General features: G+C 39.0%; 1 protein-coding gene across 1 annotated transcript in view; it reads left to right on the top strand.

The window, feature by feature from the left end:
- LOC150084470 (uncharacterized) overlaps positions 1-25,082 on the top strand; it is a 428,998-nt gene that overhangs the window by 32,090 nt on the left and 371,826 nt on the right. Inside the window, exon 2 of the mRNA XM_090375238.1 lies at positions 9,882-10,021. Coding sequence (XP_090231364.1) covers positions 10,009-10,021 — 13 coding nt within the window. The 5' untranslated portion in view covers positions 9,882-10,008. The remainder of the gene's footprint in view (positions 1-9,881; positions 10,022-25,082) is intronic.

Here is a 25,082-nt window from a genome sequence, read left to right as displayed (position 1 = left end):
AGTAAATAAATTTGATGAATTTGAGGTATTGCTCAAAACATCAAAGGCAGATATTGTGGGGATTTCAGAGACGTGGTGTCACACAGATATAAGAAATGCAGAACTGGAATTTGGGGAGTACAATGTCTACAGAAAGGATAGACAGGATAGGAAGGGAGGAGGGGTTATGCTATTAGTTAAAAAACACATAAAATCCAAGGAAGTGAAGCCAGTCGACATCGCTGGACAGTGCAGTGTCGAGTCAGTTTGGTGTGACATAAGCATTGGGAGATCAAAATTGAGAGTAGGAGTGTGCTATAGGCCTAATGACTCTGATGAGTATAATAAGAAACTGTTCGGAGAAATAGAGTGGGCCAGTAAATCAGAGAGTCTTATAATGGGGGATTTTAATTTCCCAGATATTGACTGGAATTTGGGGGCTGGTTACTCAAGGACCAGCAGGGCTTTTGTGGATTTATTGGATGATTGTTTTCTACATCAGCATGTTCGGGAGGCAACTAGAGGGAGTAATACTCTTGATTTGATTATCAGTAGTGATTCTTCATGCATTAAGAATCTGCAGATAAATGAACCACTTGGTGGCAGTGATCACAGTGTGCTGAAGTGGGATTTACTCAAAGAGGTAACTACCATTAGGGGTAAAGGGAAGGGGTATTGCTTTCATAAAGGCGACTACAATGGACTGAGACAGTATTTAAATTCTATACAGTGGGATCAACTGATGATATTGCCAACAGCAAATTCAAAATGGGAAGCATTCAAAGAACTTATCGTGGAAGCTACTAGGCTTTACATACCAACTAAGAAATATTGTTCAAGGTTTAGGCCTAAATGGTTGTCAGATGAACTAATGAGGCATATGGCAGAGAAGAAAAATGCATGGGATACATACAAATTAACACGTGACACGGACGCCTATGATAGATACAAGTTGATCTGTAACCAAGTTACAAAGGAGGTTAGGCAGGCGAAGGCAGATTACGAGAGATCCTTGGCAAGGGATGCGAAGAAAAACAGCAAAGAGTTCTTTACTTATGTAAACTCTAGAAGGAAGGGGATGAATCAGATTGGTCCACTTGAGATCGATGGGTCAACTGTTGATGACCCTGCTCGGGTAGCTAACAAACTAAATGAATATTTTGCATCGACATTCACACATGAGGAGTTATTCAGCGAGGGGAATGCCAGAGGTGTATTCAACTCTAGCAGTAAGCTAGAGAATCTTGTAATAACTGAGAGCAAAGTGGAGGAGAAATTGTTGAAGATAAACACAAGAAAGGCACCTGGGGTGGATGGGATCTATCCAGTTATATTAAAGGAGGCAGCAAAGGAGGTAAGCAAACCCTTAGCCATAATTATGAGAGCTTCCTTGGACTCAGGGGAGGTACCCATTGACTGGAGATGTGCAAATGTGACCCCAATTCACAAAGGGGGATCAAAGGCTGACACAAGTAATTATAGACCTGTGAGTTTAACTTCTGTTCCCGGAAAATTAATGGAAGCACTGCAGGATCATTTAGACAAGACTTCAGTTATAGCTAGGACACAGCATGGTTTTGTTAAGGGGAAGTCTTGCCTGACCAATTTGATTGGATACTATGATGCAGTCACAAAAGAACTGGATGCAGGGAATAACTTTGATATTATATACTTGGATCTTAGAAAGGCTTTTGATACTGTTGCACATGGAAGACTGCTGCACAAATTGGAGCAGTGTGGCATTGGAGGCAAGTTGCTGCTATGGATAAAGGGGTGGTTGAGGGGGAGAAGACAGAGAGTGGTAATCAATGGACACTGCTCATCGTGGACTAATGTTATTAGTGGAGTCCCTCAGGGTTCAGTATTGGGGCCTTTATTGTTTTCTGTATTTATAAATGATATTGATGATGGTATATCAGGCTTAATGTCCAAGTTTGCAGACGATACGAAGGTTGGCAGGGTTGTCAAGGACACTACTGACACTATGCTGCTGCAACAGGATTTGGAAAGGTTGAGCAGATGGGCTTCGAGGTGGCAAATGAAGTTTAACATTGACAAATGTAAAGTACTACATATGGGAAACAGCAACCCCAGAGCAACATATCAACTCTGTGGTACTACACTGACAGTGGTAGAGAATGAAAGGGACCTGGGGGTGGTGGTGCAGGCAGATATGAAGTTCTCTGAGCAGTGCAGACGAGCTGCAAGAGTAGCTCATGGTGTATTGTCAATGATATATAGGAATTTTTCTAGCAGGGATAAGGAGGTGATTATTCCCTTGTATAAGGCAATGGTCAGGCCACACCTAGAGTACTGTATACAGGCCTGGAGGCCTCATTTCAGGAAGGATGTAGAGCTGCTGGAACGAGTACAGAGAAGGGCAACTAGATTGGTGAATGGGACAAAGGGGTTCTCTTACGAAGAAAGGCTTAAGTTTTGCAAATTACAGTGTCTGGAAACTAGGCACCAGCGGGGTGATCTGATAGAGGTGTACAAAGCCTTGAATGGTTTGAGCATGCTCAATGCTGATGGGATTCTTCCTCTAGCTCAGAAAAATCACCTGAGAGGGCATAAATTCAAATTGAGGAAAGACAGATGTAGGATAGATGTGCGGAAATTTGCCTTTAGCCAGCGGGTGGTTGGTGGGTGGAACAGACTTCCATCCCTTGTCGTGGAAGTTGATAGCCTAAATAAGTTTAAGGCTCAGCTGGACAGGTATTTCGAACGAACAGAGGGGTGAAGTGGAAGTGGTTATTTTTATTTATTTATGTTACTTTTTTTTTTTTTTTTTTTTTTGGCTGATGCTGCATAAGCTTGCTTTCTTGCATCAAATGCCTCTACTAATGCTAATGCTAATGCTAAGAAAGAAAGATTATGCAGCATCAGCCAAAAAAAAAAAAAAAAAAAACTTCCATTTTACCCCTCCGTTCCTTCGAAATACCTGTCCAGCTGAGCCTTAAATTTATTTTGGCTATCAACTTCCACAACAAAGGACGAAGCCTGTTCCACCAACCAACTACCCGCTGGCTAAAGGCAAACTTCTGCACATCTATCCTACATCTGTCTTTCCTCAATTTGAATTTATGCCCTCTCAGGTGATTATTCTGAGCAAGAGGAAGAATTCCATCAGCATCGAGCATGCTCAAACCATTCAGGGCTTTATACACCTCTATCAGATCGCCTCGCTGGTGCTTAGTCTCCAGACACTGTAATTTTAAAAATTTAAGCCTTTTTTTGTAAGACCAACCCTTTGTTCCATTCACTAATCTTGTTGCCCTTCTCTGTACTCGTTCCAGCAGCTCTACATCCTTCTTGAAATGAGGCCTCCAGACCTGTATACAGTACTCAAGGTGTGGCCTGACCATTGCATTATACAAAGGAATAATCACCTCCTTATCCCTGCTAGAAAAATTCCTGTATATCATTATTAAGACACCATGAGCCACGCTTGCAGCCCGTCTGCACTGCTCAGAGAACTTCATATCTGCCTGCACAATTACCCCCAGGTCCTTTTCATTCTCTACCACTGTCAGTGTAGTACCATAGTTGATACGTTGCTCTGGGGTTACTGTTTCCCATATGTAGTACTTTACATTTGTCAATGTTAAACTTCATTTGCCACCTCTCAGCCCATCTGCTCAACCTTTCCAGATCCTGTTGCAGCAGCATAGCGTCAGTAGTGTCCTTAACAACCCTGCCAACCTTTGTATCGTCTGCAAACTTGGACATTAAGTCATATACCAACATCAATATTATTTATAAATACAGAAAACAATAATGGACCCAATACTGAACCCTGAGGGACTCCACTAATAACTTTAGTCCACAATGAGCAGTGTCCATTGATTACCACTCTCTGTCTTCTCCCCCTCCACCACACCTTTATCCATAGCAGCAATTTGCCTCCAATGCCACACTGCTCCAATTTGTGCAGCAGTCTTCCATGTGCAACAATAACAAAAGCCTTTCTAAGATCCAAATGTATAATATCAAAGGTATTCCCTGCATCCAATTCTTTTGTGACTACATCATAGTATCCAGTCAAATTGGTCAGGCAGGACTTCCCCTTAACAAAACCATGCTGTGTCCAAGCTATAACTGAAGTCTTCTCTAGATGATCCTGCAATGCTTCTTTAACCAGTGCCTCCATTAATTTTCCTGGAACAGAAGTTAAACTCAGGTCTATAATTACTTGTGTCAGCCTTTGATTCTCCTTTGTGAATTGGGGTTGCATTTGCACATCTCCAGTCTATGGGTACCTCCCCTGAGTCGAAGGAAGCTCTCATAATTATGGCTAAGGGTTTACTTACTTCCTTTGCCGCCTCCTTTAATATAACTGGATAGATCCCATTTACCCTAGGTACCTTTCTTGTGTTTATCTTCAACAATTTCTCCTCCACTTTACTCTCAGTTATTACAAGATTATCTAGCTTACTGCTAGAGCTGAATACACCTCTGGCATTCTCCTCGCTGAATAACTCCTCATGTGTGAATGTCGATGCAAAATATTCATTTAGTTTGTTACCTACCTGCGCAGGATGATCAACAGGTGAACCATCAATATCAAGTGGATCAATCTGATTCATCCCCTTCCTTCTAGAGTTTACATAAGTAAAGAACTCTTTGCTGTTTTTCTTTGAATCCCTTGCCAAAGATTTCTCGTAATCTGCCTTCGCCTGCCTAACCTCCTTTGTAACTTGGTTACAGATCAACTTATATCTATTATAGGCTTCTGTGTCACGAGTTAATTTATATGTATCTTGTGCATTTTTCTTCTCTGGCATATGTCTCATTAGTTCATCTGACATCCATTTAGGCCTAAACCTTGAACAGTATTTCTTAGTTGGTATGTAAAGACTAGTAGCTTCCAAGATAAGTTCTTTGAATGCTTCCCATTTTGAGTTTGCTGTTGGTAACATCATCAGTTGGTCCCACTGTATAGAATTTAAATACACTCTCAGACGATCGTAGTTGACTTTACAAAAGCAATAACCTTCCCTTTACCCCTGATGGTAGTTACCTCTTTGAGTAAATCCCACTTCAGCACACTGCGATCCCTGCCACCTAGTGGTTCCTATATCTGCAGATTCTTAATGCATGAAGAATCACTAATGATAATCAAATCAAGAGTATTACTCCCTCTAGTTGCCTCCCGAACGTGCTAATGTAGAAAACAATCATCCAATAAATCCAGAAAAGCCTTGCTAGTGTGTGAGTGACCAACCCACAAATTCCAGTCAATATCTGGGAAATTAAAATCCCTCATTATAAGACTCTCTGATTTAGTGGCCCATTCTATTTCCCTGTACAGTATCTTATTATACTCATCAGAGTCATTAGGCCTATAGCACACTCCTACTCTCAATTTTGATTTACCTATGCTTATGTCACACCAAACTGACTTGATGTCGACTGGTTTCACTTCCTTTGGTTTTATGTGTTTTTTAACTAATAGTATAACCCCTCCTCCCTTCCTATCCTGTCTATCCTTTCTGTAGACATTGTACTCCCCAAATTCCAGTTCTGCATTCCTTATATCTGTGTGACACCACGTCTCTGATATCCCAACAATATCCGCCTTTGATGCTTTGAGCAATACATCAAATTTATTTACCAAACTCCTAGCATTGGTGTACACGCAAGTATACATGCACCTGTTCCTATTCTTTGCTACCCTAACACAACCCATGTGTTACTTGTACCGCAATGACTCCCAGCAGTCTCTGAAATATCCTGCATCTTGTTTTCCAGGCTTCTGCTCATTCCAATAGAAGCAGTGCAAGAATCACTTTCACCTCTGCCAGTGGCTATTGTTAATCTATTAGTCCTTGTATCCCCTCAAGCTAGCAGTTTTCCAATCCACCTAACACTGCCTCGATAGCATCAGCAAATATTCTTGCACCCTTTCTCTTTAAGAATATCCCATCCCTGTAGAAGCAGTCTCTTCTGTTAACAAGTACAGACCAGGCTAAAAAAAATTCTACCCCTTGAGCCTTGCACAGTCTTTTCAGGGCCGAATTGATTGACAAGGCTCTCATCATATACTCCCTCCTATTGTGTCTGGGCAGAATTGCAGACACTTTCAAATTCAACCCTAATTCAGTCCTTTTTTTCAACAGTGACCTGTACTTGTTAAATTCAGTCAGTGCTAAGGAAAAATTAGTTGTATGTTTAAGTAAAATTGAAATACTACAAGTTTAATTTTGAATAAGGATTTATTCTGTCAAAATATAAACAGAAATTTTTAATGAAATTTAATAACAAAAAAAACTACTTCTCAACCCTAAAAATTGAATTCGTAAGAAATTGTTATGAGTTGTGCAAATTGAAATGATCGACTTGTTTGTCCTCTAAATTTGTTAATTGCAATACTCTTAGTCTATATTCCTCCTTTGGCCATTTTTGAGCATCTCTGTGATTGGAAATTTGCGGTGAGTATGCCGAATAACTGGTCGAAGTGGGGGGTGCTTCGGAATAGGCACAGGTGCAATGTCCTTGATGATGTTATTTATTTTTGGATATTCTTTCGTGTGCACTCAAAACAGATTATTTACTTCTAATATAATTTTCTATTAGCATTTCCTCCATTTTCCTCTTATCACACCTAATGAAATTTCTGTTTGAACCGAAAAATCTGAGTTCCTGACAGTGTCATTCGGCCTTGAAACCCGTGTGTTATCTTGTGAATACAGCCAATCAGAACAGTGCTCTCCGAGCAATAAACTGATTGGTAAATATAGCTCCCCCACATTTGATGTTAGACATGTATACTTGTGAAGTGATAGTAGTGTGTTTCCGCCCTAAAAAACGCAAAATCTTAGGAAGTGCATCCGATTGATGTTGGTGGACAATGCGGTGTCGAGTCTATTTGGTGTGAAATAAGCACTGTGAATGAGAGTAGGTGTGTGTTATAGGCCTAATGAATCTGAGTAGTATAATGAGCAATTGTACAGAGAAATAGTGGGCCAGTAAATCAGAATGTCTTATAATGGGGGATTTTAACTTTCCAGATATTGACTGGAACTTGTGGGTTGGTTCCTCGCACACTAGCAAGACTTTTGTGCATTGATATATTGGATGACTGTTTTCTACATCAACATGTTTGAGAGGCAACCAGAGGGAGTAATACTCTTGATCTGATTATCAGCAGTGATTATTCATGGATTAAGAATTTTCAGATAAAAGAACCACTGGGTGACAGTGATCACAATGTACTAATGTGCGAAATACTTAAAGATGTAACTGCCATCAACGCTAAAGGGAAGGGCTTTTGCTTTCGTAAAGATGACTACAGAGGTCTCAGACAGTTTTCAAATTCTGTATAGGGGGATCAACCTGATGATGTTACTAATGTTGAATTCTAAATGGGAAGCTGTCATGGACTTAATTTTGGAGGCTACTAGGCTTTTCATTCCAACTAAGAAATACTGTTCAAGGTTTAGGCCTAAATTGATGTCAGATGAATTAATGAGGCTCGTGGCAGAGAAGAAAAATGTATGGGATGCATATAAAGTATCAGGTTACACAGAAGCCCATGGTAGGTATAAACTAGTCTGTAATCAAGTCACAAAGTAGGTTACAGGCGAAGGCAGATTACGAGAAATCTTTGGCAAAGGATGCAATGAAAAACAGCAAAGAGTTATTTTCTTGTGGAAACTCTAGAAGGTAAGGGATAAATCAGATTGGACCATTTAACATAAATGGGTTGACTATTGATGATCTTGCTCAGGTAGCTGATAAACTGAATGAGTATTTTGCATCTACATTCACACATGAGGGGAGTGCCAGAAGTTTATCAAATGCTAACAGGGAGATAAGTGATTTTGTAATAACTGAGAGCAAAGTGGAGGAGAAATTGTTGAATTTAAACATAAGGAAGGCACCTGGGGAGGATGGGATCTATCCAGTTATATTAAAGGAGGTGCAAAAGGAAGTAAGCAAACCCTTAGTCATAATTATGAGAGCTTCCTTGGACTCAGGGGAAGTCCCCGTGGACTGGAGTAGTGCAAATGTAACACCAATTCACAAAGCGATTCGAAAGGTGACACAAGTAACTACAGACCTGTTAGATTAAATTGTGTTCCGACGAAAATAATGGAATCGCTGGTTAAAGAAGCATTGCAGGATTATCTGGACTAGACCGCAGTAATAGTTAAGGCACAGCATGGGTTTGTTAAAGGGAGGTCATGTCTGACCAATTTGATTTAATAATATGATGTGGTCACAAAGGAACTGAATTGCAAAAATAATTTTTATATCATATACTTGGATTTTAAGAAAGCTTTTGATACGGTTGCATATGAAAGACTGCTTTAATGGCATTAAGGGTAAGTTGCTACAATCGATAAAGGATGGTTGAGTGGGAGACCACAGAATTGTAATCAATGGACACTGCTCTTCATGGACAAATGTTATTAGTGGAGATCCCCAGGGTTCGGTGTTGGGGCCATTGTTGTTTTGTATATTTATAAATGATATTGATGAAGGTATATCAGGTTTAATGTCCAAGTTTGCAGATTATACAAAGGTTGGCAGGGTTGGTAACGATAGTAAAGACAGTATGCTACTCCAACTGGATCTAGATAAGTTGGGAAAATGGGCTGAGAAGTGGCAACTGAAGTTTAACATTGACTAATGCAAAGTACTGCATATGGGTAGCAATAACCAAAGAGAAACGTATCAAATGTGTGGTACTACACTCAGGGAAGTGGAAAGTGAAAAAGACCTGGGGCTAATTGTGCAGTCAAATATGCAGTTTGCTGAGCACTGCAGATGGGCTGCTAGGGCAGGTCATGGAGTCTTGTCAATGATATATAGGAATTTTGATAGCAGGGACTGGGAGGTGATTATCCCGTTATACAAGTGAATGGTCAAGCCACACCGAGAGTACTGTGTACAGGTCTGGAGGCCTCATTTTAGGCAGGATGTAGAGTTGCTAGAATGAAAAAAGGGCAACAAGATTGGTGAGGGGAACAAAGGGTGCTCTTACCAAGAAAGGTTTAAGTTCTGCAAATTGCAGCACCTGGAGAGTGATGTGATCACTCTCCAGTGATCTGATTGAGGTGTATAAGGCTTTGAATGGCTTGAGCATGCTCAATGCCGATGGGATTCTTCCTCTTGCTCAGAATAATCACCTCAGAGGGCATAAATTCAAATTGAGGAAGGACGGATGTCGGATAGATGTGCGGAAATTTGCCTTTAGCCAGCGGGCAGTTGGTTTGTGGAATAGACTTCCATCACTTGTTGTTGAAGTTGATAGCCTAAACAAATTTAAGGCTCAGCTGGACAGGTATTTCAAACGAATGGAGGGGTGAAATGGGAGTAGTGGTTGTGTGTTTTTTTTTTTTTTTTTTGGCTGATGCTTGAATAAGCTTGCTTTCTTGCATCATATGCCTCTACTAATGCTAAATTTAAGGCTGAGCTGGACAGATATTTGGAATGAATGGAGGAGTGAAACGGGAGGTTTTATTTTTTGGCTGATGCTGCATAAACTTGCTTTCTTGCATTGTATGCTTCTACTAATTCTAATTATCAGAAACTCCTAAATTTTTATAATATAATTTAATCATAATAACGTGAAAATAGTGATAAGTAAATCACGAACAGGCACATGGTGGCCCAGGATCTCCTTGTGCCAAAAAAAACCCCAAAATACATCAAGTGAATTTTATTTTATAAAAACAACAAACAAGTGAATTTTATTTTGTATTACATTAAGTAATTTAGATTCCTACAAAGTAGAATGAATTAATAATTGCCTATGTTTTTGGATTCCATATTTAACTTTTCATCTGGCCTAAATTGTTTAGGTTTTAAAATATGTTTGAAGTTTTAATTTGCTGAAATAGAATGTATTGGCTAATTTTTTGTAGTGTTGAAAGTCGTGGTATGTTTATTTGCAGGAGGATATAGGACACTTCTTTGAAGGGCGAGCCTTTCTGCTTCTATTTTTTTTGAGTGGAAAGCATAATCTTTTTTGTTTATGTTACCCTTTGGATAGATTTATCTGGTACCACTTGTTACCAGATAATGGATGAAGGAGGTAAGTTTTCTAAAAATTACAGAAAATTTATTTTATTATCTTATGCATTATACCTTAGTACAAAATTCATATTTTTATTTTAATATAAATAATGTTAATATAAACTTTGATATAAATATAAACGTTTAATATAAACTTTGTCAATTATATACAGGAATTTTGCTATCAGGGATAAGGTGATTATCCCCTTGTATAAAGCAACGGTCCGGCCACACCTTGAGAGTATTGCATACAAGTCTGGAGGCCTCATTTTAGGAAGGATCTAGAGTTGCTGGATCAGGTGCAGAGAAGGGCAACAAGACTAGTGAGGGTACAAAGGGGTGCCTTTACAAAGAAAGGCTTAAGTTCTTCAAATTGCAACATCTGGAGACCAGGCACTAGCGATGGGATCTAATTGAGGTGTATAAGGCCTTGAATGGATTGAGCAGGCTAAATGCTGATGGGATTGTTTCTCTTGCTCATATTACAAACCTGAGGTGGCATAAACTCAAATTGAGGAAAGACTGCTGTTGAATAGATGTGCAGAAATTTTCCTTTTGCCCACAGGTAGTTGATTGCTGGAACAAACTTCCATCTGTCATTGGGGAAGTTGATACCCTAAATAAATACAAGGAAGTGGACAAACTTTTGGAGTGAATGGATGGGTGAAATGGAAGTTTTTTTTTTTTTTTGGCTGATGCTGTATATGTTGTTGGTTTTTTTTTTTTGTTTTGTTTTGATTTTTAGGAGCATTAGCAACTAAGGCCATATTGCTCCTGGATATGCGGTGGTCATTCCCTGACCTTTTCGCATCCTCCGTATTTGGTGGTGACGGGCTCGAACCCCGGTCTAATCAAGAAGCGTGTGCTACGCACTGCTGCTCCTTCCCATCTGGCTATGGAGGCGCCTATATGTTGTTGGAGTGGAATTTATTGGTGCAAGGGCTGCTATGACCATACTGCACCTGTTACTTTGGAGTGTTGGTCAATATATGAAAGGAGACTGGTCTAGAAGTGGTTGTATGTGTTAATTATTTTTAAATAAGTGAACAGTTCTGATAAAGTGGCATCATCTCCAAGTATATGGCTTAGTTGCAGAGGTTTTTGTGACCTAATTAAAGAACTGAAACATGCGGTTCTAGCTGAATGATAATGCACACACTCAATGCTAATATGTTTCACGGTAAGGATAGAACTACAATGCGGACAAAGTGGAGGATCTTCTCCTAGCAGTAAAAATAGGTGTGTTAGATGTGTATGGTCAATTCATGCTCTTGCGAGAAAGACCTCTTCCTGCCTGTTTAATCAGGAACTGGATCTCCATAGCTGTGGATTCTGTTTTATTTCAAGAAGTTTGTTACCTATTTTATTATGCCACATATCAGTACATATCCATCGTACGACTGGTTTATAGTCAGAAAAAGGAACTGGGATGGAATCGAAGCAATCAGGGTGTTTTGCTGCTTCTTCTGCACGCTCATTTCCTGGAATTCCAACGTGGCTGGGTATCCAGCAAAACGTGACAGTCAGCTTATTTTTATTGAGATGACATAACTGTGTCTTGATTTGTGAGAGAAGTGGATGCGAATTTTGTGATTTATTCTGTAGGCCATTCACAGTGCTTAAAGAGTCTATATATATTATTACCTGGGTGTTTGGAAGATTGTTAAGGAGATTTAAAACCGTTTTTATTGCATATAGTTCAGCCGTAAAAACACTGCATTCAAGTGGTAATTGGACAGACTGAATGTAGAACTCATTACTGCAGCACCCATGGATATATCAATTTTGGAGCCGTCTGTGTATATACGAAGACTGAGCATTGGTCAATGCATGATCCGCATGTAACTGTTTAAGATTGTGGTTTGATAGGGAGTGTTTTTCCCACTGAAGAAAATAGTTGTCTCATTAAGGTATATACATTGCCCATGGTGCTTGTACTGCGTCTGCAGCTTAAAAGATATTTCCAAGATAGATGTTCCAATTTTGAGTTACCTCTTGTAGCTGGATACCAGCAGGTTTGTTTTCGTTGGGTTTATTTTTATATAAGTTTTCCTACTGCGGTTCAAAGAGATATGTCCAGATGGGATGAGACGGGAGGCTTCGTAATTTGACTGCATTACTAAGAAGCAATAATTTTCTCCTAAGATGTAGTGGAGGTTCATTGGCATCTATATACATACTTTGCACTGTGGATTTCTTAAAGGCTCCTAAGGCAATCCTGAGAGCACTATGCTGGACGGATTGAGCCAAGCCAATGCTTTCTTACGTGCAGAATCATAAACTGGGGCTCCATAATCTAGACGAGATCTTATTAAGGTCTGATATAGGTGTAGAAGAGTGAAGCAATCGGCTCCCCATGTCATGGAAGAGATAAGTTTCAGTAGTCTTCTCTACTAGAGAAGACTACTGTTATTTATTTTCAGCGGTACCACCACATATGCCCTCTATGCTACATACGTAGTTCAAATATATGGGTTAACTATGGTTATTTACACCCATACTATATAGTTAATTATCAAAACCCATAAGGATTATGCCCTGTGCATTTAATTTTCCAAATACATTACCACCACACCCTTTTGGCATCTCTCATAATGTGGATATAACTTCGCGACTGTGATGGCTTGTTGTATTACCTAGGTACCTGCCCGCCCACTGATGATGAAGCCGCACAGCTTCGAAACGATCGCCTGGGTGGTGGTACCGCTGAAAATAAATAACAGTAGTCTTCTCTACTAGAGAAGTGTTATTTATTTGAAGTAATACAATAGTAGCTATCTCGTTGTGAAGGCAACCACATTATGAGATACAATTAAAACGATGCCCTCTACGCTACATACGTAGTTCAAATATATGGGTTAACTATGGTGTATTTACACCTATACTATATAGTTTTAGTAATAGTGTAAGCAAACCGGATCCAAGAGTCCTTTTTCCGCTTTTTTTCTGCACATAACGTACCTTAGTTTTAAGTTTCTTAAAATTAATCAGGTTGTCAGCTATTGGGTACTTGGAAATCAATTCCATGCTTTATTCTTTTCTTTTTTGTCATCATGGTATGCATCATTCCACAAGATTGGGTAAAGTGCCTTCCTGGCAACCCAAAGGTCGTGGGTTCGAATCCTGCCTCGGGCTTGGATCAGAGTAAAATGCAAAAACTTTGGGAGGTGCATTATGACCATAAAAGCCATTGTGCCAACAACTAACGAAAAAAAAAATAATAATAAATAATAAAAAAAATTCCATCAGATATTGGCATATCTGTGAGGACCAGCTGTGATTTTTGGTATAGCACAGGTTGCAGCTGTTATTATCTGTGCAGTAATGTGGTCAGTAACTTCATCTATGGAATGGCCTTTGATGACTTGATCATCAGATATGCGGTTGGCTATATGTGTGGTTCTGTTTGTTTGCAATTTGCAAATAATTGGGTAATGGTCACTGTTCAGTGGGTTACTTGAAACTAACCACTGAATGAATTGGGAATAGTTTTGGGGAACATATTGTTAAGTGTATGGCAGTAGATACTCTGGTGGGAAAGTGAATATAAATGTCAGCACCAGTGTTTAATAACACGAGATTCTGGCTGTCAAGAACTGTTTCAATGAGTTTTCTTCGTTTGTCTATATAGGGAGATCCCCACATAGTGTGGTGTCCCATTGAAATCTCCTAGTAGAATGAAAGGAAATGGAAGCTGCTTTATAAGGTTCTTTCGCAGTGAATTCTTTGTTTGGGGAAAGGTATACAGAGACTATGGTTAAAGTAAAATTCAAAACAATACATACCGCCACAGCCTCTAATGTGGTCTGCAGTGGAATCTGTTTTGTAGAAACTTTGTTGTCAACAAGTATGGCTATGCCTCCTCTTTTTCAGTTAGTATTTCTTCTGTCTTGTTGATAGATACTATAATTTTTAATCACTGGAGTCACCTGCGGAGTTAGATTGGTTTCTTGCAAGCAGAGTCTTATTGGACTGTGCTGTTTGATTAGGTGATAAATATCAAAAATATTGCTTCGTAGACCTCTACAGTTCCACTCTATAATATTCTGCATTATTTAGTTTTAAAGATTGTGTATGGTTCTGTCTGCTTTTTATATCTAGCCTGCTTGTATTGTTCTAGTTTCATCTTTTCTTTTTTTTGGGAAGTTAGGGCCCCCAATGTCCATACAATCTTCTCCATGTAAATCTAAGATTGTCTCATCCTGAAGAGTACCAGCATCAATGTCCATATTTCCTGAGCATGGTGGGTCTGAAATATTTGGGGGTGATGCTTTCAATTTCACAGTTTCTGGCAGAGTATGAGTTGCAGTTGGTGGGACTGTTAGCAGAGTATTGCTAGCACAAGTCACTTTACATTGTTCTGTAGGTGGCTGCTGTGGAGATGATAGCACTGATTGAGCCCAATCGGCAATTGAGATGGATGGAGGTGCTGTGACTGCTGTTTGTGTTGCAGCTGACTGGTATTTTTTGGCTGCCGCAGCATAAGTAATTTTTGGCATGCTGAGCATCACTTTCTTCCTAGCTTCCTGGTAAGTGACCTTTTGTTCAACTTTGTATTTCTGAATCTCTTTTCCTACCCTCCAGAGTTCACATGCTTTTGAGTATGCTGGCCTTTACAATTTGGGCATTGTGGCGTTTCTGCATTGCACTCCATTTGTGTATGAGCTTTAGAGCCGCAGTTCGGGCAGATGGCGTCTCCTCGACATACTGTTTGCGAGTGTTCAAATATTTGATACTTGAAACATCTGATTGGGTTGGGAATGTAGGGATGTATTCGGCAATTAAGGTATCCGTCTTTGACACATGGGTAAGGTTAGTGTACTAAATGTGAGGATAACGTTCCTAGTGGGAACAAGTTCATCTTTTTTAATCATTATCAGGTTTGCTAGAACTACCTTTTGATCTTGTAGTTCTTCCAATATCTCATCTTCAGTGACATTCATCAGATCCCACTCTGCTATTACTCCTTTGGAGGGCACCTCCATAGCCAGGTGGGCAGGAGCAGCAGTGTGTAGCACACGCTTCTTGATTAGACCGGGGTTCGAGCCCGTGCCCACCAAATACGGAGGATGCAGAAAGGTCAGGGAATGACCACCGCATATCCCCGGAGCAGTATGGCCTTAGTTGCTAATGATCCTAAAAACCAAATAACAAACAAACCAACTCCTTTGGAACTATTTAATGTAGCATGAGGGGTGACCTGTACGGTATTCCACCAAAAGTTGACAATTTTAGTAGAGCCTGAGAATGCTGGTGTTTAGCTGTTTCGACTAGCAGATTTCCAGATCGGAGTCTTTTCACCATTTTCAGTGAACCAGCCACACTTTCCAAACATTTCTGGATTAGAAATGGTGAAAGTGCACTCACAGGTTTGACAGAAAGAGAATGTAATATGAGGAACATTGGATATTCCTGCTGATTCTCATTTTTGCATAGTCTCTTAGATTGTGATTCGTCATGTTTGGGTTCATTTAGGTCATGACATGAGCATCTAAGCTCAAGTGCTGGATAGTTGTCATAATCCATGGTTTCTCCTTTTAGCCCTGGAGGATAACTTTTCCTCTAGGTTACCGGCTCTGCCACGTGGAGGCAGGAGTGGTGCCACCAGTGACCAAGTGATTAGAGATTAGTGGTTAGTGTGTTATGTAGGTTAGTTCTATATACAAGAAGAAGAAAGGTACCTTTCCTTTCTTTTTGAAAAGCATACTTCTTTATTTAGAAGAGCTGAAAATAAATAACTTAGAAAATAAACACTTGAAATTTCCCTGAAATCTATTAATTTTAGAGAAGGCGCTTTGAAATTCGCTCTTAGATTCGTTTTGATCACTCACTTGGCACTCAGGGCCAATGCCATATAAGCTTTCTTTCTTGCATCATATGCCTTTGCTAATGCTGTTTTGATTTTGTGCGCAGTGTTACACACAAAATCAAAACATATCACTCTTTACCAATTAAGTGGTAAGGTTTTAAGAATTGAGCTGTTTAAGAATTGTGCTTCTGCTCCAGTGGGATGTTTTGAGTTGTAATATTACAGCTCCAAACATTTGTTCTTTTATAACTAGATATTATAAATATCTGATTTTTAATCTTTTTCATACAGGAAAAAGATCCACGCAGGAATAACAGCAAGGTACCTATTTCTCGTATGAATTGAATATTATTGTCCATGCTATTAGTTGTATCTCCTCTCCATTGCTGAACAGGCAATACAATATTACAACTCCAATTGCACTGGAGCAGAAGCACAATTCTTAAAAAGCTAAATTCTTAAAACCTTACCACTTAATTGGTAAGGTTTTGTTCCTTGTGGACCACATTGAGGATGTTGACTACAAATTGGAAGCTATAATTTAGGTTTGTGTTGGCAGTTTTGAGTAGCTAACTCAAATTCTGAGATACAGCAAAGACTCATAAAAGGTCTGAATTAGTTCAGGCATTTTGTAATTCGAACTGTTTTTTTTTTTTTTTTTTTTTTTTGAATATGTATTTTTCCTGATGAGAATTGAATGACACCATTTCACTCTTCTTTAAGAGTGAGTTCAGAATTGCTTTGTAAAAAGCAATTGAAACCACAGAAAATGTATCCCCAATTTGCAAAGGGTTACATGAGTAATTACAGAGCTGTTAGCTTGCTGTTTCAGGGAAAATAATGGAGTCACTGTTAAAGATGTAATGCAGGAATGTAGTCAACTCTAGTATGGATTTGTTAAGGGGCAACTTTGGCTAACCAATCTGATTGGATGCTATGACTCAGTAACAAAAAGAACTGGAGCAAAAAAAAATATTCATATCATGTACTTTGATTTCAGGAAAGCTTTTGATGCTGTTGCACATAAAATCCTGCTGTACAAATTAGAGTAATGTAGCATTAAGGACAAGTTACTGCTCTGAATAAAGTGATGGTTGAGTGGAAGAAAAGCAGTGCTTATTAATGTACCCTGCTGTTCATGGACTAATGTTATTAATGTAAGTGTTCAGTGTTGGGCCCATTGTTGTTTTCTTTATTTATTAATGATATTGATGAAGCTATATCAGACTTAATGTCTAAGTTTGAAGATGATGCAAAGGTTGGCATGGTAGTTAATAACAGTAATCAAAGTAAGCTACTCTAACAAGAGCTTGAAAAATTAGGTGGATGGGCTGAGAAATGGCAGTTGAAGTTTAACATTGACAAATGCAAAGTCCTGCATATGGGTAGCAGTAAAGCCCAGATTAACATACCAACTGTATGGTACTACACTCAGCATAGTGGAAAATGATAAAAGACCTGGAGATGTGTGCAGTCAGATATGAAGTTCTCTGAGCAGTGCAGATGGGCCACCAGGACAGCAAATGGGGTTTTGTCAATGATATACAGGAACTTTGCTAGCAGGGATAAGAAAGTGATTATCCTATTGTATAAGGCTGCATGTTGAGTACTGGAGGCCTCATTTTAGGAAGGATATAGATTTGCTGTAATTGGGTGCAGATTGACGAGATTGGTGAAGGGAATGAAAGACTTCTGTTCTGCAAATTGCAACATATGGAGACTAGGCACCTGTGAAGTGGTCTGATTGAGGTGTTTAAGGCTTTGAATCGATTGAACAAGCTCAATGCTGATGGTGTTCTTCCTCTTGTTCAGACTTTACACAAGAGGTTTCTAAAATTGAGGATGTTGCAGGATGTTTGCCTTTTGTTAATGGGGGTTGTTTGCTGGAACAAACTTCCATAAGTTGCTATGGAAGTTTGAATAAATTCAAGAACTTGACAAATTATTTGAGGGAATGGACCAGTGGTACTAGTACCCCCCTCCCCTGGCTGATGCTTTATAAGCTTGCTTTCTTGCATCATATTACTCTACTACTACTACTACTACTACTACTACTATTATTATGACTACTAATATGAATAAAATGATAATAAACTTTATTTAGTTTTGTTGTGAATGTAAACTTTTAATGAAAATTTTTTTTTTTGCTCAGTTTGTGTCCTAATACGATCTAAATTAATATACCTTTGTTGGATTATGAGTAAAAATACTGTTTCTGTGAGCTTCTGCTTGAAAATATATATACAGTTGGTTGTCGACCAACTTCTGTTCTGACTGACAGGTCGTAAGTCGATCTGGTTGTATGTTGGCCATATATTTATTAACAGTATTTTTTAAATCTTTCTAATATTTTTATCATCTTTATAATTTATTTTTATAATCTTTTAAATTTTTATCATCTTTTATTTTTCATTTTAAATACAGTAATGTTTTTATCTTTTACTTAGCGATACTGTACATACCTTCGTTTCTATGCCTAGGCTATCTCTCTCTGTGAGGTTAAATTCAAACATTCTCTACATTTTAATTGGTTTATTATTCATACTGTTTATAAAAAAACAAAACTACAGTCTATAATTATATTGTACATAATGTGAAAAATAATACTGTACATAATGTACTGTAAACACAAAAATACAATCGAAAATTAATGTAAAAATTAATACAAATTAAATTTACAAAATCAATTTTTAATCTTTGCTTGTGCTGGTTTGTGCATCGTCAGGGTCATGTTCTTGGGTTGAGGTAGGAGATGTTTATTTATAGAGACATTATGCAAAGCAAATCTTTTTTTAAAATGCTTAAACCACCCAGTACTAGCCTGAAAATCTTCTGCATAATCGTCTCCGGCACATGATTTTAAACTCTGAAACAAACTTCTAGCCTTCGCTTGCACTGTGTGAAGGCTCATGGGTGTGTTTTTTTGTATTAAATCTTCCATCCACATAAACAACAATTTCTCCATTTCATGGATGGGTTCCTGTCATTGTTTGGTTAAAATTGTAGACTTAATAGGTGCAGAACCTTTCACAGCTTCCCGAATTCTTTCTTTGTCCTTAAGTATTGTCGATACCGTGGAATGTGATAACTTCAAGTCACATACTATCGTATTCACTTTCTTTCCTCCTTCATACTGCTGGATAATTTTCATTTTACACTCTAAATCAATAGTTTTTCTTGACTTCTTAGCTGGTGTATATGTAGATGAAGGCATTTTCCTGCTACTAAACATTTTATGGGTATTTCAGTAGAATTTTAATTAATACACCACATGCAACAGATGCTTGAAAGCGACTGGGTGTATGTGAGAGAGAGCGACTAAGTGTGTGCCTGGTGCTGTCCTCAGGCCACCTGTCATCGATGTGCCTCCTCTCCTGGGTTATGGGTGTCTTCAGTAGTGACTTCCTGATTTATTATTAATGTGTTCATTTATTTATTATTTTATTTTTTTTTTTGTGGTCATAAGTCGCATAGGTCGTAAGTCGACGACCAAGTGTAATTATATTTTATATTGAGACTTTTCACTGATTCTCACTACTTCTTTTGTTGTTAGATTAAATTACTGAAGTTTTACTGCATTTTGGATATTGTTATACCCTAGTGGTGTGGTGTATTTGGCATTTTGGTTGGCATGTAGAAACACCGAAAAAAAAAACGGCAGATGGGTTGTTCCAACCTAAATGTAACATCAGTGTGGGACTTAGAAGACTTTAATGGATATCATTGGGATTAGAACTGAGGCCATGTGTATTTCTGAAATTAATGAGGAAGTGTTTGGGAAGTTTAGATCTTTTTGCAGATAAATTGATGAATCTGAAGTGCTGATAAAGACATCAAAGGCAGATATTGTTGGGATAATTGAGACATGGTGTCATACAGATATAACCAGTGCAGAGTTGGAATTTGGGTAGTACAATGTGTACAGACAGGATAGGAAGGGAGGAGGGATTATGTTGTTAGTTAAGAAACAAAATCTAAGGAAGTGCATCCAGTTGACACGGGTGGACAGTGCAATGTTGAGTCTTTTTGGTGTAACATAAATACTGGTAAAGGGAAAATGAGAGTAGGAGTATGTTATAGGCCTAATGATTGATGAGTACAATGAACAGTTGTGCAGTTGTACTCTTCTACTCTTCCTGAAGTAATGGAGAAATCAATTAACTGCCTGCTCTTAAACTGCTTAGAAACCTTCCGTCTGATCTACGATCGCCAGTATGGATTCCGTCAGTGTCGATCCACTGGCGATATTCTGGCTTATGTTACCCATTTATGGACTAATTCAGTGGAAAATTTTGGTGAAACACAAGCAGTTGCTCTTAACGTAAATGTCTTCTAAAGAAGCTTCCATCTTATGGCTTGCCAACTGATTTTGTAATTGGTTATCCAGTTTTCTCTCTAATCGCTCACTGAGGGTGATGGTAGATGGCTCTCTGCCTTCTAACTTCTCCACAAATGCTGGTGTCCTCCAAGGTTCAGTTTTTTCCCACACTCTTTTCCTCTTGTATATTAATGACCTTCTCCCATTGACTGGAAATCCTAGCCACAGTTTTGCCGATGATAGCACATTGCATTCCACTTTCCATTTTGAAAAACCTTGCCCTGCTCAATCATTTCAACTTCTCGAATATCCGCTACCAATTCCTTAAATGCCAATCTCCAGGTAATTCTCCAGTTGGGCAAACACAACTTAGTTGATTTCATTCCTTCTAAAACTCAGTCTTGTCCATTCAGTCTCATATCTCGCAAAAGGATTCTTCTGCTCCTTTGCTTATCTTTGGTGACACTCCGATTTCTAGGCAAAATGATATGTCTATTTTAGGGATTACCCTGACTTCTAATCTCTCTTGGCACAAGCACATTAGAAATATTGCTTCCTCTGCATCTAAAAAACTTAGTTTTCTCTTTTACTCTCTGCGTTACTTTTCTTCCAAACAGTTGTTCACTCTGTACAAATCACAAATCTGCCCTATCATCGAACATTTTTCCCACAACTGGGGCGGTGCCCCCAAAACCTCTATCAGGCTTCTAGATTCCATTCAGAAGAGGGCAGTTAGGTTAATTAACGACTCCTCTCTAACAAATTCTCTCCACTCTGTCTCATAGACGTACTGTTTCTGCTGCATGCCTTTTCTACAGATACTTCCACGGTCACTGTTCTTCTGAATTGGCTTCTATAATTCCCACTCTCTCTTTCAAAACAGTCCGAACGTGTGCTGCCACCAGCCAACATCCGTTTACTGTCCAACTTCAAACTCACAGAATCAACTTTTCATCTTCCTCGTTTATTCATTCAACTGCCGTTTTCTGCAACAACCTTCCTTCCCACGTATTTCCTGAAAATTACAGTCTACAGAAGTTCAAGTCTAATGTCAACAAATATCTTTTTTCGTCTTCTCAACCTCCAACCCGAGCACGGTACTAGGTACTATAGGTTCTAATATCTCTCGTGTTTGAGGTTTTCATAGAAAAAAAAAAAAAAAAGCGAGAAATAGAAACGGGCAGTAAATCACAATATCTTGTAATTGGTGGATTTTAACTTTCCATATATTGATTGGAACTTGTGGATTGATCACTCGCATGCTAGCCAGACTTTTGTGGATTTATTGGAGGATTGTTTTCTACAGCAACATGTTTGAGGGGCAAACAGAGGCAGTACTACACTTGATCTGATTATCAGCAGTGATTATTCATGCATTAAGAATTTGCAGATAAAGGAACCACTAGGTGACAGTGATCACAGTGTACTGGTGTGTGATTTACTTAAAAATTTAACTACCATTAAGGGAAAGGATTTATGTTTTCGTAAAGGTGACCACAGTTGTCTCAGACATTTTTTAAATTCTATACAGTGGGATCAACTGATGATGTTACCAACAGTGAATTCTAAATGGGAAGCTTTCAGGGGCTTAATCTTGGAGGCTACTGGACATTTCATTCCAACTTATATCTTTATTGCAGGCAGTGATTGGATACATGATTGCCTGATGCAATAATACCCACAACAGCGACAATAGAAGAAATACAAGAAAAATTACATATAACATATATTAGGACATAAAACGTATAATTACATCTTTTACATATAAAATTAATATTAACGTGAAATGAAAACACACGAAAAGCAATGAAGAGATGATGGCAGTCACTCGGTTGAAGACGAGAGCTGGTCCCTGATGATGCATCTTCTGTACGATTTGTTCTCTATGAACTTTTTGTAGTCCACATCTATCTCCTGGACTTTGTGGAGCATCTCCATGGGCAGGAATCTATCCCCTATCCTGAGCCTCCATGCCACAGACTGCAGAGAGGGGAGGGCTTTTAAGGGTTTCGGTGGGATTCTCCTGCACATTTGCCAAAAATTTGGCATATTGACTTCACCCACCATCATTTTAATTGACACAAGCAAGCGGAGGATGAATATCCGTGTGGAGACTTTTCTGTAATTTAGAAGTTGCGTGATATCTGAAGTATGTGTGAGTGGTGACAGATTATGCTTGAAGAGGACCCACCGAAGAAGCCAGTACTCATCAGATGCAATGGTTTTTAGCGTAGTTTTCGTTGCCGATGCCCAGATTTCTGAACCGTAGGTGATGACTGGCTGCAGAAACCAGTATATGTATTGCAGCGTGTACTCAGTCTGTGACATGAAGGAGGTGTTGTTTGGCAAGCCATCTTGATCTGTAGACCTTGTTGTGAATGTCTGCAGCATGGTGTTTGAAACTGAGTTTAGGGTTGAATATAACGCCGTGATCTTTGTGCTTTTTTTTTTTACTTTATAACGCTGTGATCTTTGTGCTTGATGACTGGGGTGATGGGGGTTCCGTGGATTTCCAGGTTTAGTTGCATTGAGTTTGATTTGAGTGAAAATACCATTTGTGCAGATTTTTTTGGATAGAAAACTGTGCCAAGTATGTAATCAGATTCTTAAGGCTGTTGATAATGGTTTCAGAAACAGAACCAGGTCGGGTGGTCCTGTTGATCAGATAGAGGAGCTTCAAGTCGTCTGCATAACTGATAAATTCTGTTTGCTGGCACAGGAATGGGTGGATGGCAGCCGTAAAGAGGAGCCCTGAAAGAACTCCACCCTGGGGTACACCTACACAAACTTTCCTTGTGTAAGATTTTTTATTCACAGTCAAGTGAAGGATCCTGGTCGTAAGTAGCGACTTCAAGAATTCCAGTATATTGCCTTTTATCTGGTGTCCATCCTCACAAAGTTGCAGGAGGAGCTGGATATCTATGCTGTCGAATGCAGACTGGATATCCAGATAAACAATTGCCATCTCAGCCCTATCTTGTAGACCCCTCAGAATGGTGTTGGTGGTTTGCAGTAGGTTGGTAATGGTGGACCTGTGTTTCAAGGAATAGTGAATGTATGGTGATTCACATGGCAGAACCTGGTTGGATAGGATGGGAAGAAGGCACTTCTCCATGACTTTGAGGAGACATGAGGCTTTCATTATTGGCCTGAATTGTGAAATTGATGTCACTCCTTGTGTTTTGGGGATTGGTCGGACAATATATAATGATTCCAGGCTGTTGGGAAACTTTGCATTGTGAGGATTCCATTAAAAATACCTAGGAGTGCATCAATGATGAAAACACTAATGCTCTTAAGGATGAATTGTGGGACCCCATCATATCCAGTGCAAGACGTTGGTGGGATATCATTGATGGCCTGGATAAGCTCTCTTTTTGTGATGATGATGGAAGCGAGGACATCTCGCTGACAACTGTTGTGAATGCTCTTTAGGTCTGATGCTGATTTTGGCGTAAATCAATGCTCTTTAGGTCTGATGCTGATTTTGGCGTAAATCTTGTGATGTAGTCTAGCCATTCGATTGGATTAAGTTGTTGAGGGAATTCATCATGCCTTCCCGATCTTGATTGTTTTGTCGATGTAGGCTTTAATGGTTTCAGATTTGCTTCAATTGAACTGGGCATGGGCTCTTGAGTATGCAATTCTATCTAGTGGGTCTGATTTTGCTTTCCATTTTGCATGTTGTCTTTGTTTATTCTGAATGCATGTAGTCTTTGTTTATTCTAAGAATCAAGTTCAAGGTTCAGGCCGAAATGGATGTCAGATAAATTAATGAGGCTTGTGGCAGAGAAGATAAATGCATGGGATGCATATAAATTATCAGACGTCACAGAAGCCTATGGCAGATATAAGCTAGTTGGCAATCAAGTCACAAAGGAGGTTAGGCAGGCGAAGGCAGATTACGAGAAATCTTTGGCAAAGGACACAAAGAAAAACAGCAAAGAGTTTACTTCCTTCCTTCTAGAGTTTACATAGATAAATTCTAGAAGGAAGGGGATGAATCAGATTGGTCCACTTGGAGGAAAGGGACTTGGGTGTTACGATACGGTCAGACATGAAATTCTCTGAGCATTGTAAACAGGTTGCAAGGAAGGCCCATGGTGTCCTATCGATGATCTATCGTCGAACTTTTGCAAGTAGAGATAGGGACGTGATAATCCCATTATATAAGGCCTATGTTAGACCACACTTGGAATACTGTGTTCAAGTATGGAGACCGCACCTAAAGAAAGACATCGAGCTTCTTGAAAGGGTGCAAAGAAGGGTAACTCGCCTGGTGAGATCGGCAAAAGGGCGTCCTTATGAAGAAAGACTTCGAATATGTGGGTTTCAGAGTTTGGAAACTAGACACCTTAGAGGAGATTTGATTGAGGTGTTTAAGGCTCTGAGAGGCATCAGTAAAATGAATGAGGACAAAATTTTCAAGATTATAAATGATGCTAGAACTAGGGGACATAAATTCAAGTTATGCGGGGAAATGTTTAGATTGGACTGCAGGAAGTTTTATTTTAGCCAGCGAGTTATAAATTACTGGAATAAGTTGCCTTCATGGGTGGTAGAGGCCGACAGTTTGGGGAAATTCAAAGGTCATCTGGATAGTACTTTCGGGTAAGGGAAGCGCATAGGATGATAGGATTAATTTCCTTTTTATTTAATTTTTAATTTCATTTTATTATTTTTATTTATTTATTAATTATTATTATTTATTTATTTAATTTTTGTTTTTATCATTGTTTTGTTCGGATTTTTTTTTTTTTTTTTTGGCTGGTGCAGCATAAGCCATAGGCTTTCTTGCACCATACGGCCGTTACTAATACTAATACTAATACTAATATTCCATAAATTCTAGAAGGAAGGGGATGAATCAGATTGGTCCACTTGACATAGATGGTTCGACTATTAATAATCCTGCTCAAGTAGCTGATAAACTGAATGAGTATTTTGCATCTA

The sequence above is a fragment of the Mastigoproctus giganteus genome, chromosome 6 (assembly GCF_048544385.1).
Source record: "Mastigoproctus giganteus isolate SK-2022 chromosome 6, ASM4854438v1, whole genome shotgun sequence".
Taxonomy (NCBI): Eukaryota; Metazoa; Arthropoda; class Arachnida; order Uropygi; family Thelyphonidae; genus Mastigoproctus; species Mastigoproctus giganteus.
The sequence above is the reverse complement of the archived record's forward strand: the minus strand, read 5'-3'. Positions and strand labels throughout refer to the sequence as shown.